The sequence below is a fragment of the Polypterus senegalus genome, chromosome 15 (assembly GCF_016835505.1).
Source record: "Polypterus senegalus isolate Bchr_013 chromosome 15, ASM1683550v1, whole genome shotgun sequence".
Lineage (NCBI taxonomy): Eukaryota > Metazoa > Chordata > Cladistia > Polypteriformes > Polypteridae > Polypterus > Polypterus senegalus.
In genome coordinates, this window is record NC_053168.1 from 105,008,864 (window position 1) to 105,034,744 (window position 25,881).

At 38.9% G+C, this 25,881-nt stretch overlaps 1 protein-coding gene across 1 annotated transcript in view; it reads right to left on the reverse strand.

Annotated features, from left to right (window-relative positions):
* LOC120515929 (nitric oxide synthase, endothelial-like) overlaps window positions 1-25,881 on the reverse strand; it is a 76,430-nt gene that overhangs the window by 27,434 nt on the left and 23,115 nt on the right. The window contains exons 11-16 of the mRNA XM_039737305.1: window positions 16,419-16,483; window positions 13,991-14,135; window positions 9,422-9,526; window positions 5,940-6,001; window positions 3,446-3,559; window positions 1,395-1,569 (exon numbers count right to left, since the gene is read on the reverse strand). Coding sequence (XP_039593239.1) covers window positions 1,395-1,569; window positions 3,446-3,559; window positions 5,940-6,001; window positions 9,422-9,526; window positions 13,991-14,135; window positions 16,419-16,483 — 666 coding nt within the window. The remainder of the gene's footprint in view (window positions 1-1,394; window positions 1,570-3,445; window positions 3,560-5,939; window positions 6,002-9,421; window positions 9,527-13,990; window positions 14,136-16,418; window positions 16,484-25,881) is intronic.

Consider the following 25,881-nt stretch of genomic DNA (forward strand, 5'->3'; position numbering starts at 1 on the left):
TTTTCATTATGGTTCTTTCAATCAGCATATGTAGTTACAGGTATTATTATAATTAGATACTTCATAGAGTTTGGAACTTTGAGTGGATTACCTTAGTTAAAGTGAGACATTTCTTTTTCATTGTAATACAGGTAAACTATCATCTTTACTTCCTGCATTTTTGTTTGTTATTTACATATAATATTTTATGTTCCTTCTTTCAGGGTAGCATGGTAGTGCTGCCTTGCAGTTCGGAGACCAGAGTTCACTTCCTGTGTGCTCCCAGCATGTGTCTGGAATACTCTCAGAGATGTGCAGGTTAAATAAATTGGCCTTGCTAAAGTGGTCCTAGTGATGTCCCATGAACCTGTCCTGGATAAGTGGGATAGAAAAATTGTTTATGCATGTATAGTCTAGCAAACATGTCACTATCACAATGTCAGGATCTAAAGGAGAGGGGTGATTGCCTCCAGACGTGTTGGTAACACATACTGATTGAAAAAAACATAATGAAAATAAATAAACCCTAAACAAAAGTGAAAAAGTAAATGCTGAGTGAGAATAATAGCAAAAATAAACAAATGGTTTTCCTCGTTATGTAGAATACTGTAGATGCAGCAATAACCTCATTCAACTTAAAATAAAATGAAATGTTTGGATTTTTATAACTACTGGGATATTTTGGACCTTGCTTTGGACTTTTTGGACCTTATGTCAAAGCACTGATTGACCTCATCATCAGCATTATGTATCCCTTTTCTTTAATTTCATTTTCCATCACTTATCCAAAATCAGGCTGTGGAGGCAACAGTTTTAGCAGTGAGGCCCATATGTCCTTTTCCCCAGCTATACTTTCGAACTCATACTGTGAGACCCTAAGGCTTTCCCAGTCCATTCTTCCCAGCAAGCCCTGAGTCTTCCACGGGATCTCCTCCAGGCTGGGCATTCCTGTAAAACCTCCACAGGGATGTGTCCGGGTGACATCCGTATCAGATGCCTGAACCACCTCAATTGGGTCCACTTGATGTGGAGGTTCAGTGGCTCTGCTCTGAGCCTTTCCCAGATGTCTGTGCTTCTCACCCCCTCTCTAAAGGCAGAGCCCAGCCACTCTATGCAGAAAGCTCATTTCGGCTGTTTGCACCTGTGGTCTCATTCTTTTCGTCATGACCAAAGGTGAGGGTAGATCGACTTGACCACAAGGGGTACGCTGTATTTAAACCTACCAGCTGGTTATATGTAAACTCCTTTTCACTGGCCTTTAAGCAATTGAATGTGTTCTTCAGAATATCTCACAATACAAGATTTCCTTCTAAACATCTCTCATTTAAGACATGTTTCTGATGTCCTGCAAGTAAAAACTGAGCTCCTTTCAGAACAGTTAAAGAAGAAACATGAAGACAGCTGTGAAGTATTACCTTGAAAACGTCTGATGCCCAAGTTCGAAAGGATTCTTCCTGTCCACACAGTTCATCACCCTCCCCCATCTCCAGAATGCATTCACCACCCAGTTCATGGAGGAGTGTGTCCACCGCGTGGCCAAAGGCACAAAAATGGGGATAAGCACGGGATCCCAGGCCAAACACAGAGTACCTATAAGAGCCAAATCAATGCCACTGAAAGTTAGAAAATGGGCTTGAAATATTTTCACTCATTTTTTTTACACATTAGGAGATCAACAGTTCTCCCCCTACAAAGCTACCCTCAAACCTCTAACAGTAATGTCTAATTAGCTAATAGACCTTTCCCCATGCTCTGTGTTGTGCTAGTAAACCATCTTTCCAAATATCAAAAATTGTTCTAAAAATCCTACTCACCAACACACACAATATAAATGTGTTCATACAGTAGATTGTATCCTACTCCCTAGAAATGTTATTTAATGGAACTAGGATTAGATCCCATCTGTCACCTTTGTCCTCTTAAAGTCCCTGGCACATTTCTTCACTTGTTCTGGGAATGACCTCTGGCTGTGGCACTCTGGTGCTATGTCGCTGAATCCCTCTCTGATTCTTTCTTTCTCCATTCCTTAGGCCCCTGAAGATCTTCTCCTCATTTGTTCTCAAGTTCTTCTCCTCCTAGACCTTTCCATTCTTTCCTCACTTTTACTTTCCCTCTCCCAGTGGAGGCTATAAATGACTGCAGCCTGTCACAGATGTCTGGGGTTCTTACCTGGCCGGGATGCCTGGAGGGACCAGATAGAGGCATTAAAAGCTTCCAGGTCAGGAGGACACAACCGCCCTGAAGCAGGAGAGGACCACGGGAGAGGAGGAGAGATATTCCAACTCGTTAAGACCCGTGGCCACTGCCAGGGGGCGCCTTAAGCCTCCTAGAACCCGGGAGAACTTTACTTCTTGGCAAGATGGCAGCGGAACCTGCCAGGGACGCCCGGAGTGCTTCCGGGGCAAAGGGCAGGAAGTGCTGCCAGAAGTTCGTTTCCAGCTACCTGGAATGCATCCGGGGCGGGAATAAAAGGGCCTGCCTCCTAACAGTCTGTGAGCTAGAGTCGGGAGAGGGAGCAGGATGAAGCTCCCAGGAGGAGATTGGAGGCCAAGGACTGAGAGAAAGAAGGAATATTGGGGTGATTATTGATTTGTGCATTGTGTGGTGTTCGTGGACTGTGTTTATTGATGAATAATAAACGTGTGACTTTTATAAAGATGTGGTCTCCGACTGGTTGTGTCCGGGCAAGTCTCACAAGCCATTGCAGCTAAATTGCTTTTAGCCTCTTGCTGCAGTCTGAAAGTCTTTAATCTCTCCTGCAAGCTAAAAGTCTTCATTTTATAATCGTATCCTTCTTGAGTTTTCTCCATCCTAGATCAACAACTCTTTGGCTCTGCTACCCACAGCTGGCTTCATGCTGTTCAGTTGGTAAAGACCTGGTTAGGGGTCAGTTTCATCTGTCCATCTTTCCTGTTTTTTTTTTTTGTCCCTTAAAATTAAAGAGTGCCTTGCACTCTTATGTGGTGTGTGTGTGCCAGTTTACCCGTCGACTCTTATTTTTTATTCCTTCTTATTATGTTTTTGTTTAAATAGCCATCTCAGGTGTTGCTGGTGGGGGTGTTTTTGTTTTTGTTTTTATATGGCCCAAAAATGGTTATCATTGTTTTTTTTTTTTGCTGTATTCCTTTTTTATTGTATCAATACAAATTTTATCGCAAAAAATAAAAATAGTCACTGAACATGCAGATGGTGTTCTACTTAATTTCTATCAGTATTAAATACCAATAAAACTGTCATAAACGCAAAGTCATAACTGCTACAGGTTTTGCAAAAAATAATATGATAATCTCACTCCCTTGTTCTCCCTAATTTATAACAAGATAATCTCTTGAGACAAGCATACAAATAGTAGTTCATCCCAAAGCACTAACAAAATAATTATTGCTAACTGTGTAAAAAGCCTCTTTAACTTGGGATACAAAATATTGGCAAGGGTTTGAGGAATAATCATAGGAGTGAGTCGTACCTGACAGCACTGAGAGGCCCAGGGCTCTTTGTGTGGTCCAGTTCTGAGCTTCTCTTTACTTCCTCCAGAATGTTGTCCATAGATGATAGGCTGTTGAATCGCACCTTGTAGCTCCTGAAAAATAAGAACCAATGGGAACTGTTTCAGAAATCAGGGTTCTGCTGTCAGTTTACAGTAGTCCTGTTTCCCCTGGGGTAATGATATCTCACTATTTTAATGAACTGAGTCCCAGTAAGGAAGGGAAAATAGAATGTGCTGGGGTTTATAATCAAGTTCAGGATGGTAAGAGCTATGCTGTCCATACCTGCTCATATACATATCTTTTCCAAAAACAATAAAAAAAGATGGGACGGGGTGCATTCTTACATCATATTACCCAAACATAAAATGGTTACCTTAAATTAGGATAAATGAAAAAGTAAAGGCAATTTTAAAATTACACAGTAGCCGCAACAGATAGTAGCTAATGCAACACAACACAAGTATGATGGCTTATGGGTAGTTCGAACACAAACAGCACAACACTCTCCATTAGTCTAATTCAGCATTTCTCAACCTTTAAGTATTTGTGACCCAAGTTTTCATAACAGTTTTAATCGCACCCCCCTAACGTTTTTTTGAAAGGAGCCCAATAATACCAATTTCCATCCATCCATTTTCTAACCCACTGAATCCGAATAAAGGGTCACGGGGGTCTGCTGGAGCCAATCCCAGCCAACACAGGGCAGGAACCAATCCTGGGCAGGGTGCCAACCCACCGCAGGACACACACAACCACACCCACACTAGGGCCAATTTAGAATTGCCAATCCATCTAACCTGCATGTCTTTGGATTGTGGGAGGAAACCAGAGCGCCCGGAGGAAACCCACGCAGACACGGGGAGAACATGCAAACTCCATGCAGGGAGGACCCAGGAAGCGAACCCGGGTCTCCTAACTGCGAGGCAGCAGCGCTACCACTGCGCCACCATACCGCCCTAATACCAATTTGTTCTTTTTTAATTAATGATATACCATAGATGCATATTTTATTATACCTAGTGTGATATATGGCTGGCAGTTTATCCCGGCCAATACCCCCATGCCGCTAGATGGAGTCCTCCCTGCAACATGGAAGTGCCCCGAATTCCAGCAGGGCATCATGTATCATGGAGTTTGGCTTCACAGCCCTGCTGGATACCGTGGGGGCCGCCAGGGGACGCTGCAGGGAGACATGAACATTGTTTCTGTTATAGCCCAGAAGTACTTACAAGTCACGGGGATGGAAGAACTAAAGTACTTCCGGGCTGAAGAAAAGAAGAAGTTTTCATCTGACCCGGAAGTGCTATGAAATCACATGGACTGAGGGACAGAAGCACTTCCGGGTCAAGGACTATAAAAAGGACAGTGGGAAACCCAGCAGACTGAGTCGGAGTTGGGAGGAAGTGTAACGGAGCTGCTGGGTGAAGAGGATATTGTGATTATTGATTGTTGTTGTTATTATTGATTTATTGTGTATTGTGGAGGTGGAGGTGCTTGGTTCACATTATTCAGGAATTAAAATCATTTTTGATAATTTCACCTGGTGTCAGGACGTGTTATCTGTGGGTTTCACGGGGGAACAGTGACCCCTGCTGTCGCACTACTTAACTTTTATCGACATTTATCTAACTCTACATTTATTTTTCTAGTATCAGAATGTAGTTTAAGTTAATTTGTTTTGGTTTCAATGTATGTATTTTTCATGTTTTTGATTCTTGTTTTCTTTTTTTCACATTTTCGCAACTCCCCCTTTTTGTTACTTCGTGCATGCCCTAGGGGGGCCCGCCCCACAGTTTGAGAACCACTAATCTAGTTGAAGCCAAGGTTAAATGGATATGAACGCTGTGCTGCTGCAACATGCCTAGTGAGATTTCTTTGGGATGAGAAAGTAAAACCTGAAGAAAATAACCAAAGAATGCTGGTTTGTACAGATCACCAAGCTATGTGGGTACCCATCTTGAACAACCTTTGTGGTACCCCAAGTCATCATGATCTATGCATGTGCAGATCCATAGCTGATATTCAAATGTGCAACATCAGCAGACAACGTTATTATTCATTCTACTCTAATGAAGGCATTCGCCGTGTCTTATGTGGGCTTGTGTGCTCGATGTTGATGATCAATGACATCGAGCTTCACCAGTTGCACTTGTTCTTTTAACTTTAAAGCTTTTTGCCCATTCATAATCTTTTTGTTGAGTCAGGCTATTTTCACTTCTGAGTCAATATCCTTCAATGAATTCCAGCAGGTTTTACCCACCTGCCCAAAGAAATCTCACTATAGTGTGTTATTTAACAATGGTGCAATCACAGAGTGGTGCATTCATATTTATTTGAATTTGGCTTCATCTAAACTGTTGTATTGCACTGTTGCGATTACCATATAATTTTCATATTGCCTTAACGTTTTGATTTACCCTCATACCATGGCATCACTAAGTGGTATCTGCTTTGATTCAGGAGTAAACTCACTTCTTCTGTTCAATTTGTTTCACAGCAGGATGAGACATGTCCATTAGTGCCTTGGCAAAACTCTGAAGAAAAGGGAACAGATTATGGTCGAGTCATTTTTATTATTCCACCAGTATAACACCATCACCATAACTCCTCACAATATTATGACAAATACTTATTAGTCCTACTATTAGTCATATTATTAATAGATAACTTAAGTTTAAATAAATGTTACACATTAACATTGAACATGTATCAGACTGAACAAGTAACTGAACTATAGAAAGATCAGCAACCTGATCTTGCTAGCAATGTCTAGCAATTCCTAATTTCTAACACTATATTTTCTTTGAGTAATACACACATGGGTGAAGTTAACCAGTGTCAGGAACGTGCTGAAATATAGTTGTCCACGCCCTGATGCTAGATGCACCCATCTGCAATTCAAAGGGAAGACTAATATCCGGGTGCCAAAGCACTGATGCTTGTGTAAAAGCTTCCTTAAAATTATTAAATTCCTCTTTTGCTTCTGTTGTTATGCAAAATTTATGAGAGATTTTTTGAGTATGAGTAATAATATGGAAGATTGAAGAGAATTTTTAATAAACCTTTGGTAATTATTGCAAAAATGTAGAAACTATTGTACTTCTTCAATTCAGTTAGGTTCTTTCTGCTGTGAAATGGCCTTCATTTTGGTTTGGTACATACTAAGATGTGTCCAGATTTCATATCCAGTCATGATACCTGCTTTGTGAAGGATTCACATGCCAAGAGAGAAACACAGATAACAGGATGAAAATAAAAGAAAGTATGCATGATATATGCAATTACAGGTCCTATCGGTCACATAAATTACATTTCGTTGGTCCCTTTAGGTCAGTGGTTCTCAGGCCCTGTTTACGCAAGGCACACATTAACAATTCAAACATTTTTGTGGCCCACCTGTTAGCCTTCGCTGGCATATAATTTATTGCTCATGCATTTAGTAATTGGGGGGTAAATATTACTAACATACATTATTATGTAATTTTTTCTTTACATGTTTAGTTGCTCATTGCTTGCTACACAAATACAATAATAAATAGAGAGACAACGATAATCATTATCAGGTTTATTTTATTTTCATTTACGTTAGTAAAGTTGTCAAAGATGATGCTGTTTGGGCTTACATAGCATGTCAATTCTGGCTGAAATTTTTGATAAACACACTCGAAGATCATCCTCCACGTTAATTCTTGACTGATATTTTGTTTTCATGGCAGTCAATGCAGAAAATGAAACCTCGCACAAATAAGTTGTTGAAAAAGGTATAAGAACTTACATCGCTAGTGCTGACGACAACGGATATTCAAGCGAAACTATGCACCAAAAGGAAGAAATATCCGTAGCAGGATCATCAAATTTGATTTGTAATGTGCGATCGCTAGACAGCTCCGCTAATTCATCTTGTGCACGACCGGTTAATTCAGAGGATGCACACTGAAAAGGATTACAAATCCAGTCAAAAGCTCCAATGTCTTCGGACATGAAGTATTTATCAAAATATTCAGCAAGAGATGTCAGATGCTGTCTTATTACACCAGTGACCCGTTTCAGCATCTCGCAGTTGACTTCATTGCTCTCTATAAATTCACAAAATAACTGAAACATGTTGTGTGAATTGCTTTTGAGTCACGTGCGCCAAAGTCGTACCTTCTTCTTTAAAGCTGCCACATTGTCGTATGTCTTGAGTAAACTGGCATCTTTACCCTGCAGTGATGTGTTCAGACTGTTCAAAAGACTAAAAATGTAAGCAAGGTATGCCAGTATGGCAAGCCACTCAGTACAGTATCAACAACCTTACCGGCCAGGTCGAGACTGTGTTCGGTCAAAAACTGCAACAATTCGAAACGAAGTTCAAACACCCTTGCGAGAACTTTCTCTCTGGATAGCCAATGAATAGCTTGTGTTCTGCATCTGCCTCGATACAAAGTTGAGCAAATCATCGACTGTTCACTGTTCTGGTTTTAATGTTTACAATCCGTACACAGTCATCGAGCACAGATCCCAGAGTTTCGTACAAATTCTTTGAAGCCAATGCTTCACGATGGATCATGCAATGAGTGTCTACAATTTCGGGCGACACTTGCCCGACACTTGACACCATTGTTGTGGCCAGTCATTGTGGCAACACCGTCGGTGCAAACACCGATGCTGTTCATCCACTGCAGGCCAAACGTTTTGAAAAATCCGTTTATAATACAAAATATTTCATCCACTGTTGTTCTTGACGACAATAACTTGCAAAAAAGAAATTCTTCTTCCATAACATTTTGCCAACAATAGCGAACATAAACAAGCAGCTGTGCTTCGTCAGCGATATCAGTTGATTCATCTAATTGAATCGCAAACTTAGTAGACTGTAACCGTTCAGTTAACTGTGTGACAATGTCCCCCAACATTTCAGAAATTCTTCTGCAGACAGTTTCATTTGAGATGGGAATGCTTTTCAGCTTTGTAGCATATTCTGAGCCAAACAATACATCGCAAATCTCAAGAGCATCCAGCATGATAAGATCTTTTCCAATTGTGTGTGGTTTCTTTGCTTTTGCGATTCTCTGAGCAATCAAGTAGGATGCTTTAACAGTTTTTTCGTTGAGAGTAACTCTTGTTTTTAACACTGTCTTCTGTGGCTTTACGCTCAAAATATTCTTTGGTTTTATTCTGTAGATCTGGATGTCTTGTAGTAAGATGACAACGCAATTTCGTCGGCTTCATAGCTTCGTTCGAGAGGATTTGCAAACAAATAATGCACATCGGCAGATTTTGGTCATTTGCTGATGAAACGAAACCGCATTTAATATATTCCACATCATATTTTAGAGCATATTTAGTTTTCTTACAAGTAACAACTTTAGTGTCGTCTTGATCATAACCACTTTCGCTGCCACTACTATCTGTTTCTTGGTGTGAAGTCGAAGGCTTACGTTTCAAAAATCGATCCATTTTAAGGTCTAAACTTCTCTACAAGCCTTAAGTAATCTAAGTCTTCTTTAAACAATAAAAAGGTTATAACCGAAAAAGTGTGTGACAGTCTAATTTAAATTATTATTGCTTAAATCTCTTGCGTCATCGCTTGCATCAGCCAGTGTTAACAGCTACAGCTGCATTTTGATCCTACTAAATTACTAAAATAACGAAATTAAACAAAGCATCTCTAAGCCCTAAAATCCTGCAGCTTGCATCCGTACGTATGGTCTGCCGCTAACAATGCGTAAAAATGAGGATTATTTTCTTGTTTGCTCTGACTTTTTGTCTAATTTTGGTACTGATTTAAGACTTTAGCGCGGCTCACCATATTCCCTGTCACGGCCCATCTTTGGTCCGCGGCCCACGGGTTATGAACCACTGCTTTAGGTAACTGCATATAACTCCCAAAACATCACCACAGATATTAATACAGAGGATCGCATCACATAACCCACCCAGCGCAGCATAATTCAGACCCTTTCTGCTCTTACTTCTCCACTTTCTGGAGGATCCCCATTTCCAAAAGTGCTTGCTACCACCAACACCAAGTTTTCATGTTGCAGGTTGATATGGTCATACTCGTTCATGCAGATCACCTGCCAGCACACAGGAGAGAAGAAATTAGTTTTTGTTGGATAGCCAAGTCTGGGCACTTAAATTGATATATATTATTGAACAAATGTAACTTTGGAGAGGGGAAAATCAGGAAATTGAGTTAATAAAAGGCATTAGAACTTATAAGAAAATCAGCCAAAATACTAAAGAAGGAAGATTTAAACCATAACGATAAAACAAATCATAAGGAGAAAGGAGGAATATCTGAAATGGGAAAACTGAACAAAAAAATCTTGATGAAGAGATGTGAAGCTATTGACAAAAAGTATCCAAAGATGTAGAACATTAAATAGAGAAAAAGGAAAGTAGGTCAGTGAAAAGTAAAAGATGAAAGGTGGGAGAATGAGAAGGTTGAAGAGAGCTATGACAAGTAAGAAACACTAAAAGGGCATTCTACCAGCCAGATCAAGGAAAGAGGAAGGCGAATTTACAGAAAGAAATCTAAAATTCAGAGACTCGCACATTCTCGGGGGTTTCTGCAGGAATACTTTGGGAAAGTTTAAAAGTGATTTTAAGAAGACAGATTATTTTGTATCTCTCTCATAAAAATAAACTGGAGACCAAGAAGAAGTCAGAGTTACTCAGCGAGATCTCCAGTACAGAGCAAAAATATGCCATGTCAACAAATGCACCATTTTACAGGAAAAGATTGGCTCTACAAACAGAATTTAATCTCCCGACTACAAAAGAAACTGAACAACTCATCTTTAAATCTTGACATCATTATTATGAACACAGATAGAAGGCTAATAAATCAGCTCAACAAATCTACAAGCAGGATATCTGCAGCGCAATTCCAGAAATTACCTGCACAATTGAAGATATATAATATTGTATATTTTTATGGTCAATGATTTTAAGTTCATATATTCCACTCAGATTAAAGAAGATGAGGGATGATCAAAGTTTTTGGATGCATTACAAATACCACCGCTTAATACTCTTAGTGCAGAAGAACTTAACAAGCCTTTGACACTCTCAAAATTACTGGATGCTATAAACTCACTCCAAAGTGGGAAAGCAGAGGACACTGATGACTATTCTGTGGAATTTTGTAAAAAAAAAATCAACAAAGATATCTCAGTTAATATTAACAACATTCATAGAAACTAGAGACAACAAAAGTTTACCTTGGAAAAAGTGCTTCCTTCTGTAATATCAAAAGACCAAATTGGATTTTTAAAGGTGGACACTCAGCTTAAAACCCACAAATTCTAATACATCAGATATCTTATTATCTTTGGACACAGAAAAAGCCTTTGACAGAGTTGAATCGGATTACCTATACATCACACTGCACAAATTTGGGTCTGGCCTAAACATATCTGCATAGATCAAATTACTTTATACCAGTCCAGAAACCTCTGTCTGTCAATATGATATCAAACTACTTCAAACTAGAACATGGTACTCAACAAGGGAGCCCTCTGTTACCATTGTTTTTTGTAATAGCCGTTGACCCGTTGGCCATTTAGTTTCAAAATACATCAGAGATAAATGGGGTTATTGGAGAAGGACTCAAGCAAATATCAATATACACAGGTGACATGGTACTGTATATGTCAGACACACAAACGTCTTTACTATTGGTTCTTAAGACAGTAGCAGAATTTCAAAAGACATCAGGACTCAAAATCAATTTGAGTACAAGTGTGCTTTTTCTAATGAACTTTCTAGCATACCATACTAGAGTCGATGTCTATCCATTCATTCTATCCAAACAGTTTAAATATCAAGGGATAAACATCACAGGTAAATATAAAGATGTTTTTTCAGCACAATTTGTGGTAACAGGATGGAAAAAACCAAACCAAACAAGATGTGAACAGATGGTCTACCCTTCATCTCTCTTAAAATGGAGAATCAGTAGTGTCAAGACAAACATCCTTCACTGCAAAAAATGAAATCTAAGCAAGTGAAAAGTACTTATATCATGACGTTAAATCTTTTTTTTCTTATTGTAAGAATTATTGACTTGTCAAAAAACTTGTATTTACAATTATTTAGCATGTTTTGAGAAATCTTGTCAAGTAAATTTTGCTTACCCCTTTGGCAGATTTTTTTGCTAAATAAAAGCAGAACAACTCTCATTTAAAGTTTTTTTGTCTAGTTTTTGCATATGCATTTTTTGCAGTGTTCCCAAGCTTCTTTTTCTATTTCAGAGTATCCCTATATAAATTAAAAATCCTTTTTTGAAGAAACTAGATTCAATTATTACCTTATTTATTTGGAATTCAAGATATTCGCGCATTTAAAAATTGAATCCAAAAAGAGCTAAAGCAGAAGGTGGCATGGCACTACCTAACTTTCAGTTTAATACATGGGTGGCAAATATACACGCTATAAAGACCTGGAAATTGGCACAACTTAATGCATTTACATGAAGCTGGTCAGTAGTACAAATTAAATCTTACTGTACCTATTTATATGTCCTGTTTTATACACCATACTGACGATCATCAATATACCAATAATTCAGTTATCTGTCAGTAACTCAGAATATGAAACCAAAGCAGGATGCACTTCAAGGCACAGAAGTTTTTATCTGTTGCTATAATCACCTTTTTCAACCCTCTCAAATCTACACAATATTTAATTTTTTGAAAACATTTGGGATTAAGACACTTAAAGCAGGGGTTCTCAAACTCGATCCTGGGGGACCACTGTGGCTGCAGGTTTTTGTTCCAACCAGCCTCTGTTTTTAATTGGACTACTGGGCTGATTAAGTGAACTGTTGTTTCCCAGATTCCCAGTTTTGGGAACAATATACAAATTAGAAAACTAAGTTTGGTAAAAAAAACAAAAAAGTTTTAAAATGTACTAAGCAGTTAAATGTATTTTTTTCTTTTTAACAGTATTTTCATCTTGATTGTCATTCTACTTTTCTAGGTGTTCTAATTGTTTAATTAATCCGTTATTTACTACTTTGTGTGGCTGACGCTAAAGTAGTTGCAGCCTTTCACGATTGAGTGTTGTTTGCTTGGGTTTCTGCTCTGCTTGTTTTTAATTGTCATTATTAAGATTCAATGAAAGGAGAAAAATGCACAGAGAAAGGGCAAAATGTAATAAAGAGAGAGTTAATCATTTAAATCCATAGCAAAAACAGAAATATTTCAAAGTTTCTTATAAATGTAAAAATCATGCGGCTGTGCTTTTCTGAATGTAGAATAAAAGATAAATAATAGCAGCTAATTAAATGAGATCAGTGCTATCAGGTGTTGTCACTGATTAGGAATCTGGTTGGAACGAAAACCTGCAGCCACAGTGAGCCCCCCAGGACCGTTTGAGAACCCCTGACTTAAAGATTTGTATATTAATAACATATTTGCATTTTATAAACAATTACGCTTCAAATTTAAGTGCAAAGAAACACAATTTTTCCTCTATTTTCAAATTAGAGAATTTATTAAAATAAACCTACCCAATTTATCACACCTTCCACCCATTTCTCAGAAAAATGAGTGAACGTCAGCCATGCATAGAATTCACTCTAGCTGTATATGCACCAAGGATTCAATAATTCAACTTCAAATCTTTCATCAGTCACATTTATGTCATTTAAAATTGTTCAAAATATATCCCGTACAAAATCCAAACTGTAAGTGTTGTAATCTAGTATCAGCCTCACTGGGCCACATGTTTTGGGAGCTCACCAAATGAACATCTTTTTGGATAAAAATCTTTAAATACTTATCAGGACAGCCTTGGTGTCACAATGACTCCCATCATTCCAGATGGGATTAAAGTGGAAAACCTCCACACTAACCATGAATCCCAACACACCTTTTTAAGTCAGTGGGTAACTGATGTTCCACATTATTTGAAATTGGAAAAACTCTAATTCTTGTTTAGAGGATCTGTTCAAATTTTTTATAAAACATGGCAAAATTTAATAAAAAAAATTAGAATAAGTATAATGGAGGAAAAGATCCTTTCCCTTTTTTATTTTTTTCCTCTGCTCTTGGCTCTCCTCCTTTCCTGAAGTATTTTGTTGTATGCGTTCTGGAAATGTTCTCTGCTTCATTGTATACTATGTTACTATTTTGAAAAATAATTATTAAAAACAAATCTAAAAATTCACTACAAGGGAAATGAGATCTTATTAAGGATGAAAATACATTAAAAAGAGGAAAAGTGGAAAATATGGTAACATAAGAGGGAAATGAGATGTTAGAAAGTATGAAAATACATTAGAAGAAAGTGAAAGAATTAATATTATAATATAAGAGGACAAAACACATCACCGGTAGAATTAAGGCCCAAGTGGACAATTGAAATGTAAGGCTTTAAACCATTTATAAACCATTTTAGTAGTGTACAAAGCTGAAATAAATCTTGTTTGCTTCAACTTCATGCAGCCTGGAGGACAGAAAATTAAAAGAGAAATGATAGTAAATGACCAAAATAATAAAGACCAGTCATCCTGGCAAAATAAATAATCCTACCCTTGAGTAAAAGGCCTTTTTGAAGACATCATGAAGCAGTCTGGCAAATGTCTCTGACTTGCCGGTCTCAGTGGCGTACAGAATCCTGACTTTCACCCGCTTTGCCAAAGCGTGACTCATCAGACTGGCTGAGAATTTAATCGCCCTGAAAGAGACAAGTGCATTGCATTAGGCTGTCATCTCAGTATCATCACTCCCCTTTAACATCTCCCCTCTGTAAGTCAAGTTCCTTACTTCAGAAAGTCTCTGACTCTTTGTGGGTCTCTTCTTTCAAGATTCTGCTCCGAGAGTCTTATCATGCCAATATCCATTTGATTTAATTCTTTCCCCTCTAAACAGAAACCATTGCCATTGTTCTTTTTTTTTACTCCACACAAAAGTTTGCTTTGTTAATTTGTATATAAAATATAATATTTTTGTTCAAAGCACTCATTTCCTTAAGGGCTAATCCTCAAGTTAGTTATCAACTAAGAGAGGCTAACCCCGATCAAAAGCTTCCCAATAAACAAAAGTCTTCTTCCAAATCAAAACGCCAAGCATTCTGTATCTAAATGTAATGGATAAAGTCACATTATGGTTCCCAAAACTGTAGCCATGATATTCTGCACTAAATGCTATATTATTGGGACTGTTTACTCACAGTCCACAGACGTACTAATGTGGCACAGAATGAGATGCATGTTATGAGCTCAATCTCACCCTGGTCTCTGGACCACCACATTTCCACTAGTCGGAGGGCACAGTGAATGATGCTAGAATCTAGCAGGTGGCAGCACAAGAGTATCAACTAAGTCATAGGTGTCGAACTCCGGTCCTGGAGGGCCGCAGTGGCAGCAGGTTTTCATTCTCACCATCTTCTTCAATTAGTGACCAGTTTTTGCTGCTAATTAACTTCTTTTGCCTTAATTTTAATTAACTTGACTCAACCCCTTTAGTTGTCTCTTTTACCTTAGTTAACAGCCAATCAATAATGAGACACAAAACAAGCCGCCATGTCACACAATATCCAAAAATAATCAGAGGTGGTGGTCTCTGTAAGGTTGATCTCTCAGGTCATCAAAATATTTTGACAGTGTTCTTAGAAGAAACAGAATAATCAAGAGTTTTGGAAACTTCTGCTGTGGCAGAATGAGAGCAACGACAAGCCAATCAACAGCAAGAATCAGCTTCTCATTAAGAGATTGGTTGGAGTCTGAAATCCCAGTTTAGCTGGTCATCTGTCAGCTCGTTTCACGTCTAATTTCTGTTTGGCTGTCATTTAATGAAGAAAGAAATAAATTCAGAGGACTGAATCCTTAAAGACAAGGCTATTAAAATGAATGGAAAAGAAGTGAATTGGCAGTGAAAACTGCTCAATGATTAGGAAAAAAGTCAGAATGAAAACCTGCAGCCACTGCGGCCCTCGGGGCCTGGAGTTTGACACCCTAATAAGTGTTTATCAGAATAGTGATCCTTTATTTTAATGTAAACCATTTTCAATTATTCAACAAATAAGTAATCCCCTTTGCTTAACTACTTATTCAACAGTGATGAGTGAAGCAGGCAAGTTTTGATTGAAGTAGACTTTTGCAAGCAATTTCTCAATTACAGAACAGAATCCAACATTCACTAAAAAAAGTGTTCTGGGAGGTTTTAAAGTCATTTTTGGGTTGAAAAACACTAGAAACTGTTCCCTAAAGTCTCGTTCACACTTCTCTGTCTGCCAGTGCTCTTTTCTGCATCTACACAGCGCATTTAACCTTCTGTGTACTTGTCAGACCAATTCTGTTAATGCTTTTCATTCTTATCTTCACAGAAGTGCAGTGTGTTTTTAAATGTGATATGCTGAATATTTTTCACACAAAGACACACCAACAAACCCAATCATGCATATTACAGGATACTCTCAATACATGGGAAGGAGCCCCAGCAGCCCTGCCACGCCATTACCCAGTAACCCCAAGTAACTGTTTCTTTATTGCGAGCAGAAATGGTTGAGGTTATGCAGGCTTAACAAAACTTTGAGGTACTTTTCTGTTTCATCTTTAGAATTGCAATCACCAAGATTGTTATCATCAAAGTGGCTATAGTGCTTCCAGAACATGCTCAATAAAATGTCTACATGTTACAAGAAATACAGTAAGTCCTGTTATTAGTTTTTCACTAAACAGGTTTATTAATAACTAAATGACACATAGCAGAATACTAAATTAGCATAGAAAGTGCTTAAGATCAGAAGTAAACATTTTTCTTTTTGTATCAATAGAAGGGATCCCGCAGTTAATTCAATTTTTTGTGAATTATATCACTGTTCATCAAGTAATGGCCAGTGCCTGGCACATTAACAGGTCAGCCCAAGGACTGTGGGCCTCTCCACCTTTCTGACAGTCCTCTCTACCATCAAATTCCCCCAAAAGCCAGACATCAACATATCTTAATGGACACTTACTCTGCAACTTTACGGAAACTTATTTTCTTCTTATTTTTGTAATCATTATTTTTCCAGGGATCCGGCTGTATGGAAGAAAGTGAACAAAAGATTGTCAATAAAAGTAATCACAGACAAAATCTACAAGACTGAGCCTATGGAGCAAACACCAGTCAGTCCAATACTGCACATAGAATTGGAAGTGTGCTTTAGTGGCAATGGGCTGGATGAGTTAGTTTCTTACCTGGTCAGGAAGCAATGGTAATGTGAGGACAGAAAGAAAGGCATAGTATTCCCTGCCCTATCCAGAAGGTTGGCAGAAGATACCAAGATAAAAGTGGTGTCCCAACAGGGATGGATCAAATAATCTTACCAGTATATTAGAGAGAAAGGGGGAGACAACCTATCTGGACTACATGCTAGATGACTATCTGGAACTAAATGCTAGATGACAGTGAACCTGGTCCTCAGTACCCATATGGACACCCACAGGGCATGCTGACATCTGTAGTCCCTTGGTGCAGCCCTGTCAGGGTTCCATGGGTTTCACCAGGGGGTGCTGCAGGAATTAGCAACCCCTATTTTGTGGGACCTCCACATGACCTAAAAGTTCTTCATATGGACCACACCCTAGCACCAGAAGTACCCCAAGTCTTAGATAAAAAGGAGCCACTCTGCCTCACCCAGGCAAGTTGGAGTTTGGTGGAAGAGGACAAAGCTCATCTGGGAGGAAAAGAGAGAAGAGAGAATACTTGTGCTTGTGTTATCTTGACAAAAACAATTGTAATGGCATTTGGTTATAATAAACCTTTTATCTGAACCCGGTGTTTGTGTCTGTAAGGTTGTGCTTGGGGTTAGGGGCTCAGTGGTGGACGCTAGTGGTCACAGATGATACAGTGAATCGTACTCTTCCAAAACAATAATATTATTTCCTTCATCCCTAAAGTACACAATATTCAACTTATTAAATAGACTCAATACTAGGACTTTTTGAAATTTAGTATAATAATAATATATTTACATCCTTTGAAACTTGCTTCAAATGTACCTTTTTACAAAAACCACTACTGACAGATTTTGTGCAATGAGACCTAGCAAATTTCCCCACTGGTCCCTCAAAGTCTATGGTAGAAATCATACTCTATAGCTGAAATGAAGATAGACGTGCTGTCTACAGTACATATTACACCAGTGCATCGCCAGGTAATATGAGATACTGTAGCACTGGGAACAGGGGCCTTTAAATTAGATTTCCAGAAAATGAATGGAAGTTAGCCCTAAATTAAATATGTGCTCTCTTAAATTGAGCAAAGCATGGTCTACCTCAATTCAAAGTTGTATAAAACACATGTCTCTCTTAACTAAGCAAATTGTACTCAAGTCAGGGCCCTATCTGTTGGCGATGTAACTGGGTTCCTGCTTCACTGGATCACTTGTTCTGGGAATGCTCCCTTTTTAGACCCTGTGGTGAAGTAAGTATGTGGACTGTGGCAGTGTGCAAAATTTTAAATAAAATACAGCGTGATCTGCGCTATCCAGGGATGTAGGTGTGTGTGGATACAAAGCTAGATGACCCCATGATTGTTAATATGGAAATTGGCTGTTCATGTTAGCATGTGAAGGCTCGATCAGCCTGGCTGGTTTCCTCATTGACGTTCCATGGGTCGTTAGGTGGAGCTCAAAGCACCCGCATAGGATAAAAGAAGCCTGAGCAGGATAGATAGGGATAATAGGAAAATAACAGAAGAGCAAGACAGATAAAACTGAAAAAGAAAGGAATGAGTAATAAAACGGAGAGCGGAAAGAGAGCAGCAAAGCAGTCAGGAAACCTTAGAAAAGAGCGAAGTAAGAGGCACTCCAGGCACAGATTGGATTGCACTTGCTGCACTGCTGAGAGCTGGACTGATAGAAGGTTCCTGGGGATCCCATGACTGCCAAAGCATTGGGAGATGAGGTTCAGCTTGTGGTTGCTGATGAATGGTGGCCAGGATGATGATTCAGAGAGGGGTCGTGTTGGCTACTTGACATGGTTGAGCATGGTGAGACAAGTGTTAGAGAGAAGCACTGCAGAATAGAGAAACCCAATCCTGACTCGTCTTATCCTTGGGTTTAATATCATCTGCTAATTTAGATTTTAACTTCTCCACAGAGCACGTGTTTTTATGGAATTATTTATTGAGTAGGCACCATACTTTTGAACACTCATTTCTTTGTGAATAAAATCACTTGGCACTTTTACACCTACTCCTGTTGTCTTGTGTCCTCATTGCACAGTCCACCATTGGTCTATCGACTATCGACGTCCCGGATTCAATGAGGTAATGGCAGCTACAGGCAACCTGGGCATCATAGACCCTATAGTTATAAAGTCCTATCTTATTCAACAGTTTTGTATTCACAATGTTCCCTATTGGTGTGTATTTCAGGTTGTTCTTGCAGTTATCGCTGAGTTTTTCACACCCTTGCAGGGTTTTTGATCATAAGGAATCTAGCTACTTGGTTCTTGGTTGGTTTTGACCTTCTGTAATGTTTTTTGTATTTTTATATTTATCGCTTTGTCGCCATTTTGTTTTTCTTTCTTACGTGCACCACCACTAACTTATAGGTTACCATGATAATGTGTGCAGCCCGTGTTCTCACTGAGGTGGTGGAATCAAACATAGCCCATTAGGCCACATCTCTGTCCAAGACTGTGGATATCACACTTGTTTCTTGTAACTCAAAATTCTAACTTTGTTTCTAGTACGGTAATGAATTTTTGATCTCCCTTTTAACTTTGATTTTTTGCTTCACGTCTTACAGTTTTGGTGCTTGAAATACTGGACTCCTGGACCTTTGCTTGCCCTTGGCTACATCCTTTCTCCTGATCCTTTAGTTTTATTCGGTGCTATTTTTCCATCTTAGCATAATGCTAATGATTTAATGGCTATGTTTGAGGTAATATTAAATTTGACTTTACTGTTGTGAACATGCAATTTTGACACCCCTGAGTCCATTTGTTTCATTTTTTTGGGGGAGGGTTTTTGATTTGTTTCTTTTTGTGTATTTCTATATTACTTTGTTACTCTGGCACAACATTTTGTGTGTTTTTGTGCGGGTGGAAGCAGTTTTTAATGAAAAAAGAATTGTAAGAAGTGGCAAAATCAAAATAAGGTTGAAACTGAAGGAACAGAAAAATTCATAACCAGAATAAACTAATAAAAGTGATCACTAAAGTATTTTTAGAAGAATCTGTAATTTCAGACAATAGAGGAATGAACACTCTGATCATTTTACAGTCATGTTGCTGACATATCCCCTTTTGTTTCATCTGGGAACAGCATAGCAACTGGCAACAAAAATGGTGGTGCCTATAAGTAAACACTATGACACTAGGGGAGAACATAATTGATTTTTGTCATAGTTGAGATAAAAAATAGATATAATCAGTGGATTCTTTGGTCTTTGAAACCCTGAAAATGATATTCAAAAAAATTAAAAGACCAAAGAACTGAGAGAAAAAATTAAAGTCGCCACTCAACTCATGAGAGTGTGTTTTTGGATGGTTACCACCATTTTGTATCTGACAGTTATTCAGGGCTTCTGTGCCTGTTACCAGTCATGTTACATGGAGGTCACCTCGTCATCAAACATGACATGGCAGTCCCCAAACAGCAAGCATCTACATCCCTTAATGTAAGAAAGAGGCTGAAGAATCCAAACTCCATTTAGGACTTTCACAACATTTCCTTTGATTATGATTGACCAGGTTTGGGTTCTGGTGTACAACGACTTTTCAAGGTTCAATTACAGTCCTGAGCTACACGGTTCCTCTAACTGTTCATTACAATTATGGCTTAATTAACAATTTACTGTAATAACAAACAATACGCTGCTAGCAGGTCTCTTATTTACACATTTGGAAGAATCTTAACCCACCTTTCATAACACAATGATCACATTTTAAAAAAAGTTAACACAACAAGAGAAAGTTCAAAACTTCTAAATTAGGCAGGCATGTATTAATATTTTCACCAATTAATTGAACATGCTGAGCCATTGGTAACCTTTTTGGATATTTCAGCATCTTTCAGTGATTAACTATATATTTGTTTTCTGTCACTGCCCTCTAAATGCATAGGAGAAAGGCTTTCAAATCTAATCTGAATAAGCCTCATTGATCTGCGATTTATTCACAATGAAATCCTATGAGGAAGCCATTAAGATCAATGATATTCAGGGAGTCACTACAGTCTATGTATTCGATAAGCTTTGCACTCATAAACTGCCACCTGCTTATAAAATATTATTATTTTATCTACCATATACTGTATATTTTTCATTCAGTTATTGCAATTATTTTTCCTTTTTTTTATACATTCTTGCCGTTTTTGTTTTCATTATTATGCTCTAACTGTGGCAAAATATTTCTTAGGCTCTTCCAAGAGAAATACTGATAAAGCTTTGCTCCCAGTGATATTTTCTGGAATGGGGGACTCCAAGTTAAACACTGATTTGTAGCAAAGAAATATTATGTCTGCTCAACCCTGAGACGTTTAAATATTCCACCTTGCAAACGTCTGCAGGCTGCAGTAACACCTGGAGAAGACAACAGCAAGCATGCTGAAAGGACCTCAGCTGACTTGTTGACTTTCATGGCAGACCCTGAGTCTGGATTTGTATGCTGAGATTATTTATTTTAAGCTAACTAAAAAATTATTATTTGCATCCAGGGGTGCATTTTCCAGAAATAATTAATCTTAGAGATTAACGATTTCTGATGCGCAGACTTGAAGTACAAGTTACTTTTGAATGTGTTTCCCAAAACACTTCTTAAGCAACAGTTTTACGAACAAGCATGAAGTATCACTTAGTTAACGCTGCCTCTAAAGTTGCCTACAATAAAGCATCTCAAATCAACTGAAAAGCAGTCCATTGGCAAAACTTTCATTATAAGGTGATGCTTTAATCCTCCTGTAGGATGAAAAACAAATTGAGAAAATAATATGAAGTAACCATAACATCATAATATAATAACATAATTGGTCCAAGCATATAAACATGCACAAAACTGTCTCTGAAACAAACACAGAGGAATGGCAGACACTCCATAAAATATTTTTAGATAGTAGCAGAGTGTTGTTGTTTACTAAGGAACGTATATTCTCTGGACGAACTCCAATTCATAGCACCACTGGACCCAGAAGTGCTTTCTTTGTGCAGTTTTGTACAAGTACTTTTGGGTCCGGCATGAAAGGAGCTTCCTCATCTGATTTGAGGAATTGGAGTCAGGTGAAGGACATTTACTGGAAAAGGTTTGGAAGAAAAAAAGGAAGGTACAGATTTCAAATAAAGGATTATTTGAACTTGTGGCTGGTCTTTGTTTAGTTGTTTAGTTATGTTGAGGTTTGAGGGTCCTGAGACATCCCCTACTGGTTTATATTTATACTAGCAAAATACCCGCGCTTCGCAGCGGTGAAATACTGTCTGAATATTTTTATTAATAAAAAAGTAAACATTTTTAGACTGAACGAAAATATGTAAAAAATTAATTGTTAAGGATCTCTCTGTATACCACGTTGTCAGTTCGGCCCTCTGGTTGTAATATGACTAAGCTGTGTGCTGAGCTCACTCTTGAGCATGCAACATACAGTTGGCCATGTGAAAAGCAATCCCGCCTCAAATCAATGCCAACCTTTTGTAGTGTTTGTCCCTGAGACTTATTAATTGTCATTGCGAAGCAGAGCCTTACTGGAAATTGAACGCGTTTGAATTGAAATGGGAGATTAGATGGTATAACGGGGATACGAGGAATAAAAACTGTGTCACCTGAGGCACTGCCAGTAAATATAGTTGCTTCAATTATGTTGTTTTGTAGAGATGTGACCTGAAGTCTTGTGCCGTTACAAAGTTTCGGTGGTTGTAAGTTTCTGCTTCCTTGGCAAAGGTCGTAAACGAAAGAAGACACCGCAGTGAACACAGAAGAGAACCCGTGGATTAAATAAAACCTACACAATAACTATAAAAATCGTAATAAATGAACAATGAAACAGCGGAGAACCCGTGGATTAAATAAAAAGGCTGCTTCGTTGGCGAAGCAAGGAAAAAGGACTTTCTTATATATCGTTCGTTTATAAAACAGTGTAGAAGCTGTGAGAAAGTTGCTTCCTTCGCAAAGTAAGGAAACGACTGAAGAGACGGCGGGGACGCGGTAAGTGTTCGGCAAGGCAGCTGAAGCGCTGCATTATGGGATCTGTAGTTTATTGTGTTACCAGTGCTTCATATCCCCGGGCCATTAATAACAATAATACAGTATATAAAATGATCTCGGGCGGATATAATTACACGCCGGGCCGGATGTTGCCTGCGGGCCTTGAGTTTGACACATATGGAGTAAATAGAACTTGAAAAGATATATTTTTTCGTACATCGAGCCCGCGTGCTATTGTGGTTTTGCTTGCATGCCTCAATAAGTCATCCTCCCCTCGCTCTTACTTTTTTACCGTTCATCTAATGAATACACTGAGTATGGCTTTACCAAAACAATCATTGATGGCAAATAAAGTATCCATTATTCAAGTATGTAGATCAGGGTATATATATACATATATATATATACCCGCGTATCGCAGCGGAGACGTAGTGTGTTAAAGAAGCTATGAAAAAGAAAAGGGAACATTTTAAAATAACGTAACATGACTGTCAATATACAGTAATTGTTTTGTGAGTGTTACTGAGTGTTGCTGTCATCAAGGATTTGATTATCATTATTTCTTTCAATCAGGTTCGTATTTGGAGGATGTGTTGTGTTCAAGTTACATTCCGTGTTTGTCAATCATTGTAAAGATGACAGGTTTCTTTCATCGATTCGTTTCTTACTGCATCAATAAACAGCTCGTCTTCTTCTTTATCTGAGACCTGACACACTGCATGCACGGGTTTTTTACACTGTCTTCCTTTAGCGGGACATTGACTTTTTCAACCGTGTGCTTTGTTTCCGCAGTAGCTGGATTTATGAATATGCTTGTATGTATCAGACGCTTCATATTTTTTGCTGCCTTTTCAATTGTGTAATTCGGTTTTTGTTCAGAGCTCTTTGGAACTGTTGCTTTTGTCTGTGCACTCGTCAGTTCACGTGAGCCTCGGTGTACATGCATCGAAGGTTCCCAGCTGTGCTGGTGCCATCTCGTGCTATGTCCATGGCTGTATCTAATGTTACCGAAGTCCCGGCACTTAAAACTTTCTCTCGCAGTTTCGCTGAGTTTGTGCCAAACACCACCCTGAACATCTCATTTTCCTCTGCATAAGGACAGTCCTTCACCCGTGAATATTTACCCGTGGCAGTTTGCTATTGGATTGCCGCTGACGGACGGCCTTATATGGGTAGGTACTAAATTACAAACGCCAGCAACAGCCTGTCTATGAACTTAATTTAAAGTTTAGGTTTACATCGTGCTTTGTTTCCGAAGTAGCAGAACTCATGAATATGGTTGTATATGTCACTCGCTCGCTTCTTATTGTTTCGCTGCCTTCTCAATTATATAATGCATGTTTTCTTCAGCGCTTTTTGGAGGTCTTCCTGGTTTTCTACGTACTGCGTGATTACGTGGGAGGCGTGATGATGTCACACGAAACTCCGCCCCACGGCGTTGAAGCTCATCTCCATTACAGTAAATGGAGAAAAACTGCTTCCAGTTATGACCATTACGCGTAGAATTTCGAAATGAAACCTGCCCAACTTTTGTAAGGAAGCTGAAAGGAATAACCCTACCAAATTTCAGCCTTCCACCCACACGGGAAGTTGGAGAATTAGTGATGAGTCAGTGAGTGAGTCAGTGAGTGAGTGAATGAGTGAGTGAGTGAGTGAGTGAGTGAGTGAGTGAGTGAGTGAGTGAGTGAGTGAGTGAGTGAGGGCTTTGTCGTTTATTAGTATAGATACACACATTGGAAGATGTGTTGGTGAGGGCAGCTGGGTGCTTACCCAGTGGTCTGTGTGTTGATCCCAATGCCCCAGTGCAGTGACAGGAACACTATGCTGTACATATGACGCCATCCTTCGGGTGAGATCCTCATGCTTTGTGATCATTAAAAATCAATAAGCTCCTTTCAAAAAGATTAGGTTTTATCCCAATGTCCTGACTAAATTGTTCATCATGGTCTCTTCCTTTCTGACCCCTTAATCATCCTCAGTCTCTAATTGGCTGCCTTTCTCACCCCTTTGCTTACCTAACAGCTAATTTTCCTCACTTTAAGTTCCCAATTAATAAGACGTATTATGTCCAAATCTTATTGAAGAATTTCATCACGAAGGGTTATCAACAGTAAAAATGAGCACACGGGCAATCCTAGCACCGAAAAACGACAAAGTCAAATGAATTAATGCTAAAATGTTGATCAGTTACACGGCAAATTGGTTAAATGTGTATCAATAGACTGTGTTGTAACAGTTGGTGGTGATCGTGTGGAAGGTGAAAACAACTTACAATATCCCAAAGAATATCTACAACCGTTAACACCATCTGGTCTTCCTCTGCACAAATTACAGTTGAAAGAAGGATGTATCCACGAAAGGTAATGTAGTACATCTTCAGGGGATAACATTAGCCAACAAAGGAGATCTTGATATGCCATTCATATTAAAACGTTTACAGTTTCCCGTTAAAATAGCTTTTGCGAAGACAATTTACAAATCTTAGAGACAAACATTCGAAAAAGTCGTTTTATTGAATAGAGAGAAAGAAACAAAATTCAATCACGGGCAGTTATACGTACGTTGCGTTGTCACGATGAAAGTCGAAACACAGACTCACAATTCAATGCGATATTGACCAAAATTTAATTCAAAAAAAATTTTTTTACTGAAGCTTTACAGTAAAAGAGTAAGTTTAAAAAGTTTTTGCATGTTAATTTCAAAGCCAAACAGAATGAAATTGTATTACGCAACAAATAACTCTAACACAACATGAAATATAATTTACTTTCAAATTATAACATTTTACTATTTTTTAATATTGTTAATTACTCACTGTAATGTGTGACGGATGGCCGGGGTCCATGTCTGGCCGGGAAGCCTCTTCACCACATCTGCCAGAGGGACAAGGGTGGGAAGCCCAGTATCTCCCCCTGGATGCCAGATGGCAGCCTCCCTGGGTTGCAGCGGTGCCTCGGATTCCCCGAGGACTTCATGGGGTTTGGAGTTCTGTGCCCCTCTGTTGGGTTCTGCAGACGCCAACAGCGGGGTGTTGCTGGCACCTTTTGGGCATTGGTTTCACCTTAGCCGGAAGTGCCGCCAGATGTCGCCAATCAAGCACCTGGAGCACTTCTGGGTACCCAATAAAAGGGAGCCAGCGACCACCACTGAGCGGCCAGAATCGGGAGGAAGAGGACGAGGTTGCCAGGGAGGAGTGGAGGTAAAAGAAGAAGAGTGTGTTGGCTTGTGGTGATTTACTGTCTGTGCTTTGGGAACGTGTATTGCCTGTGGGACATGGGGAAGACGTGCGCCCAC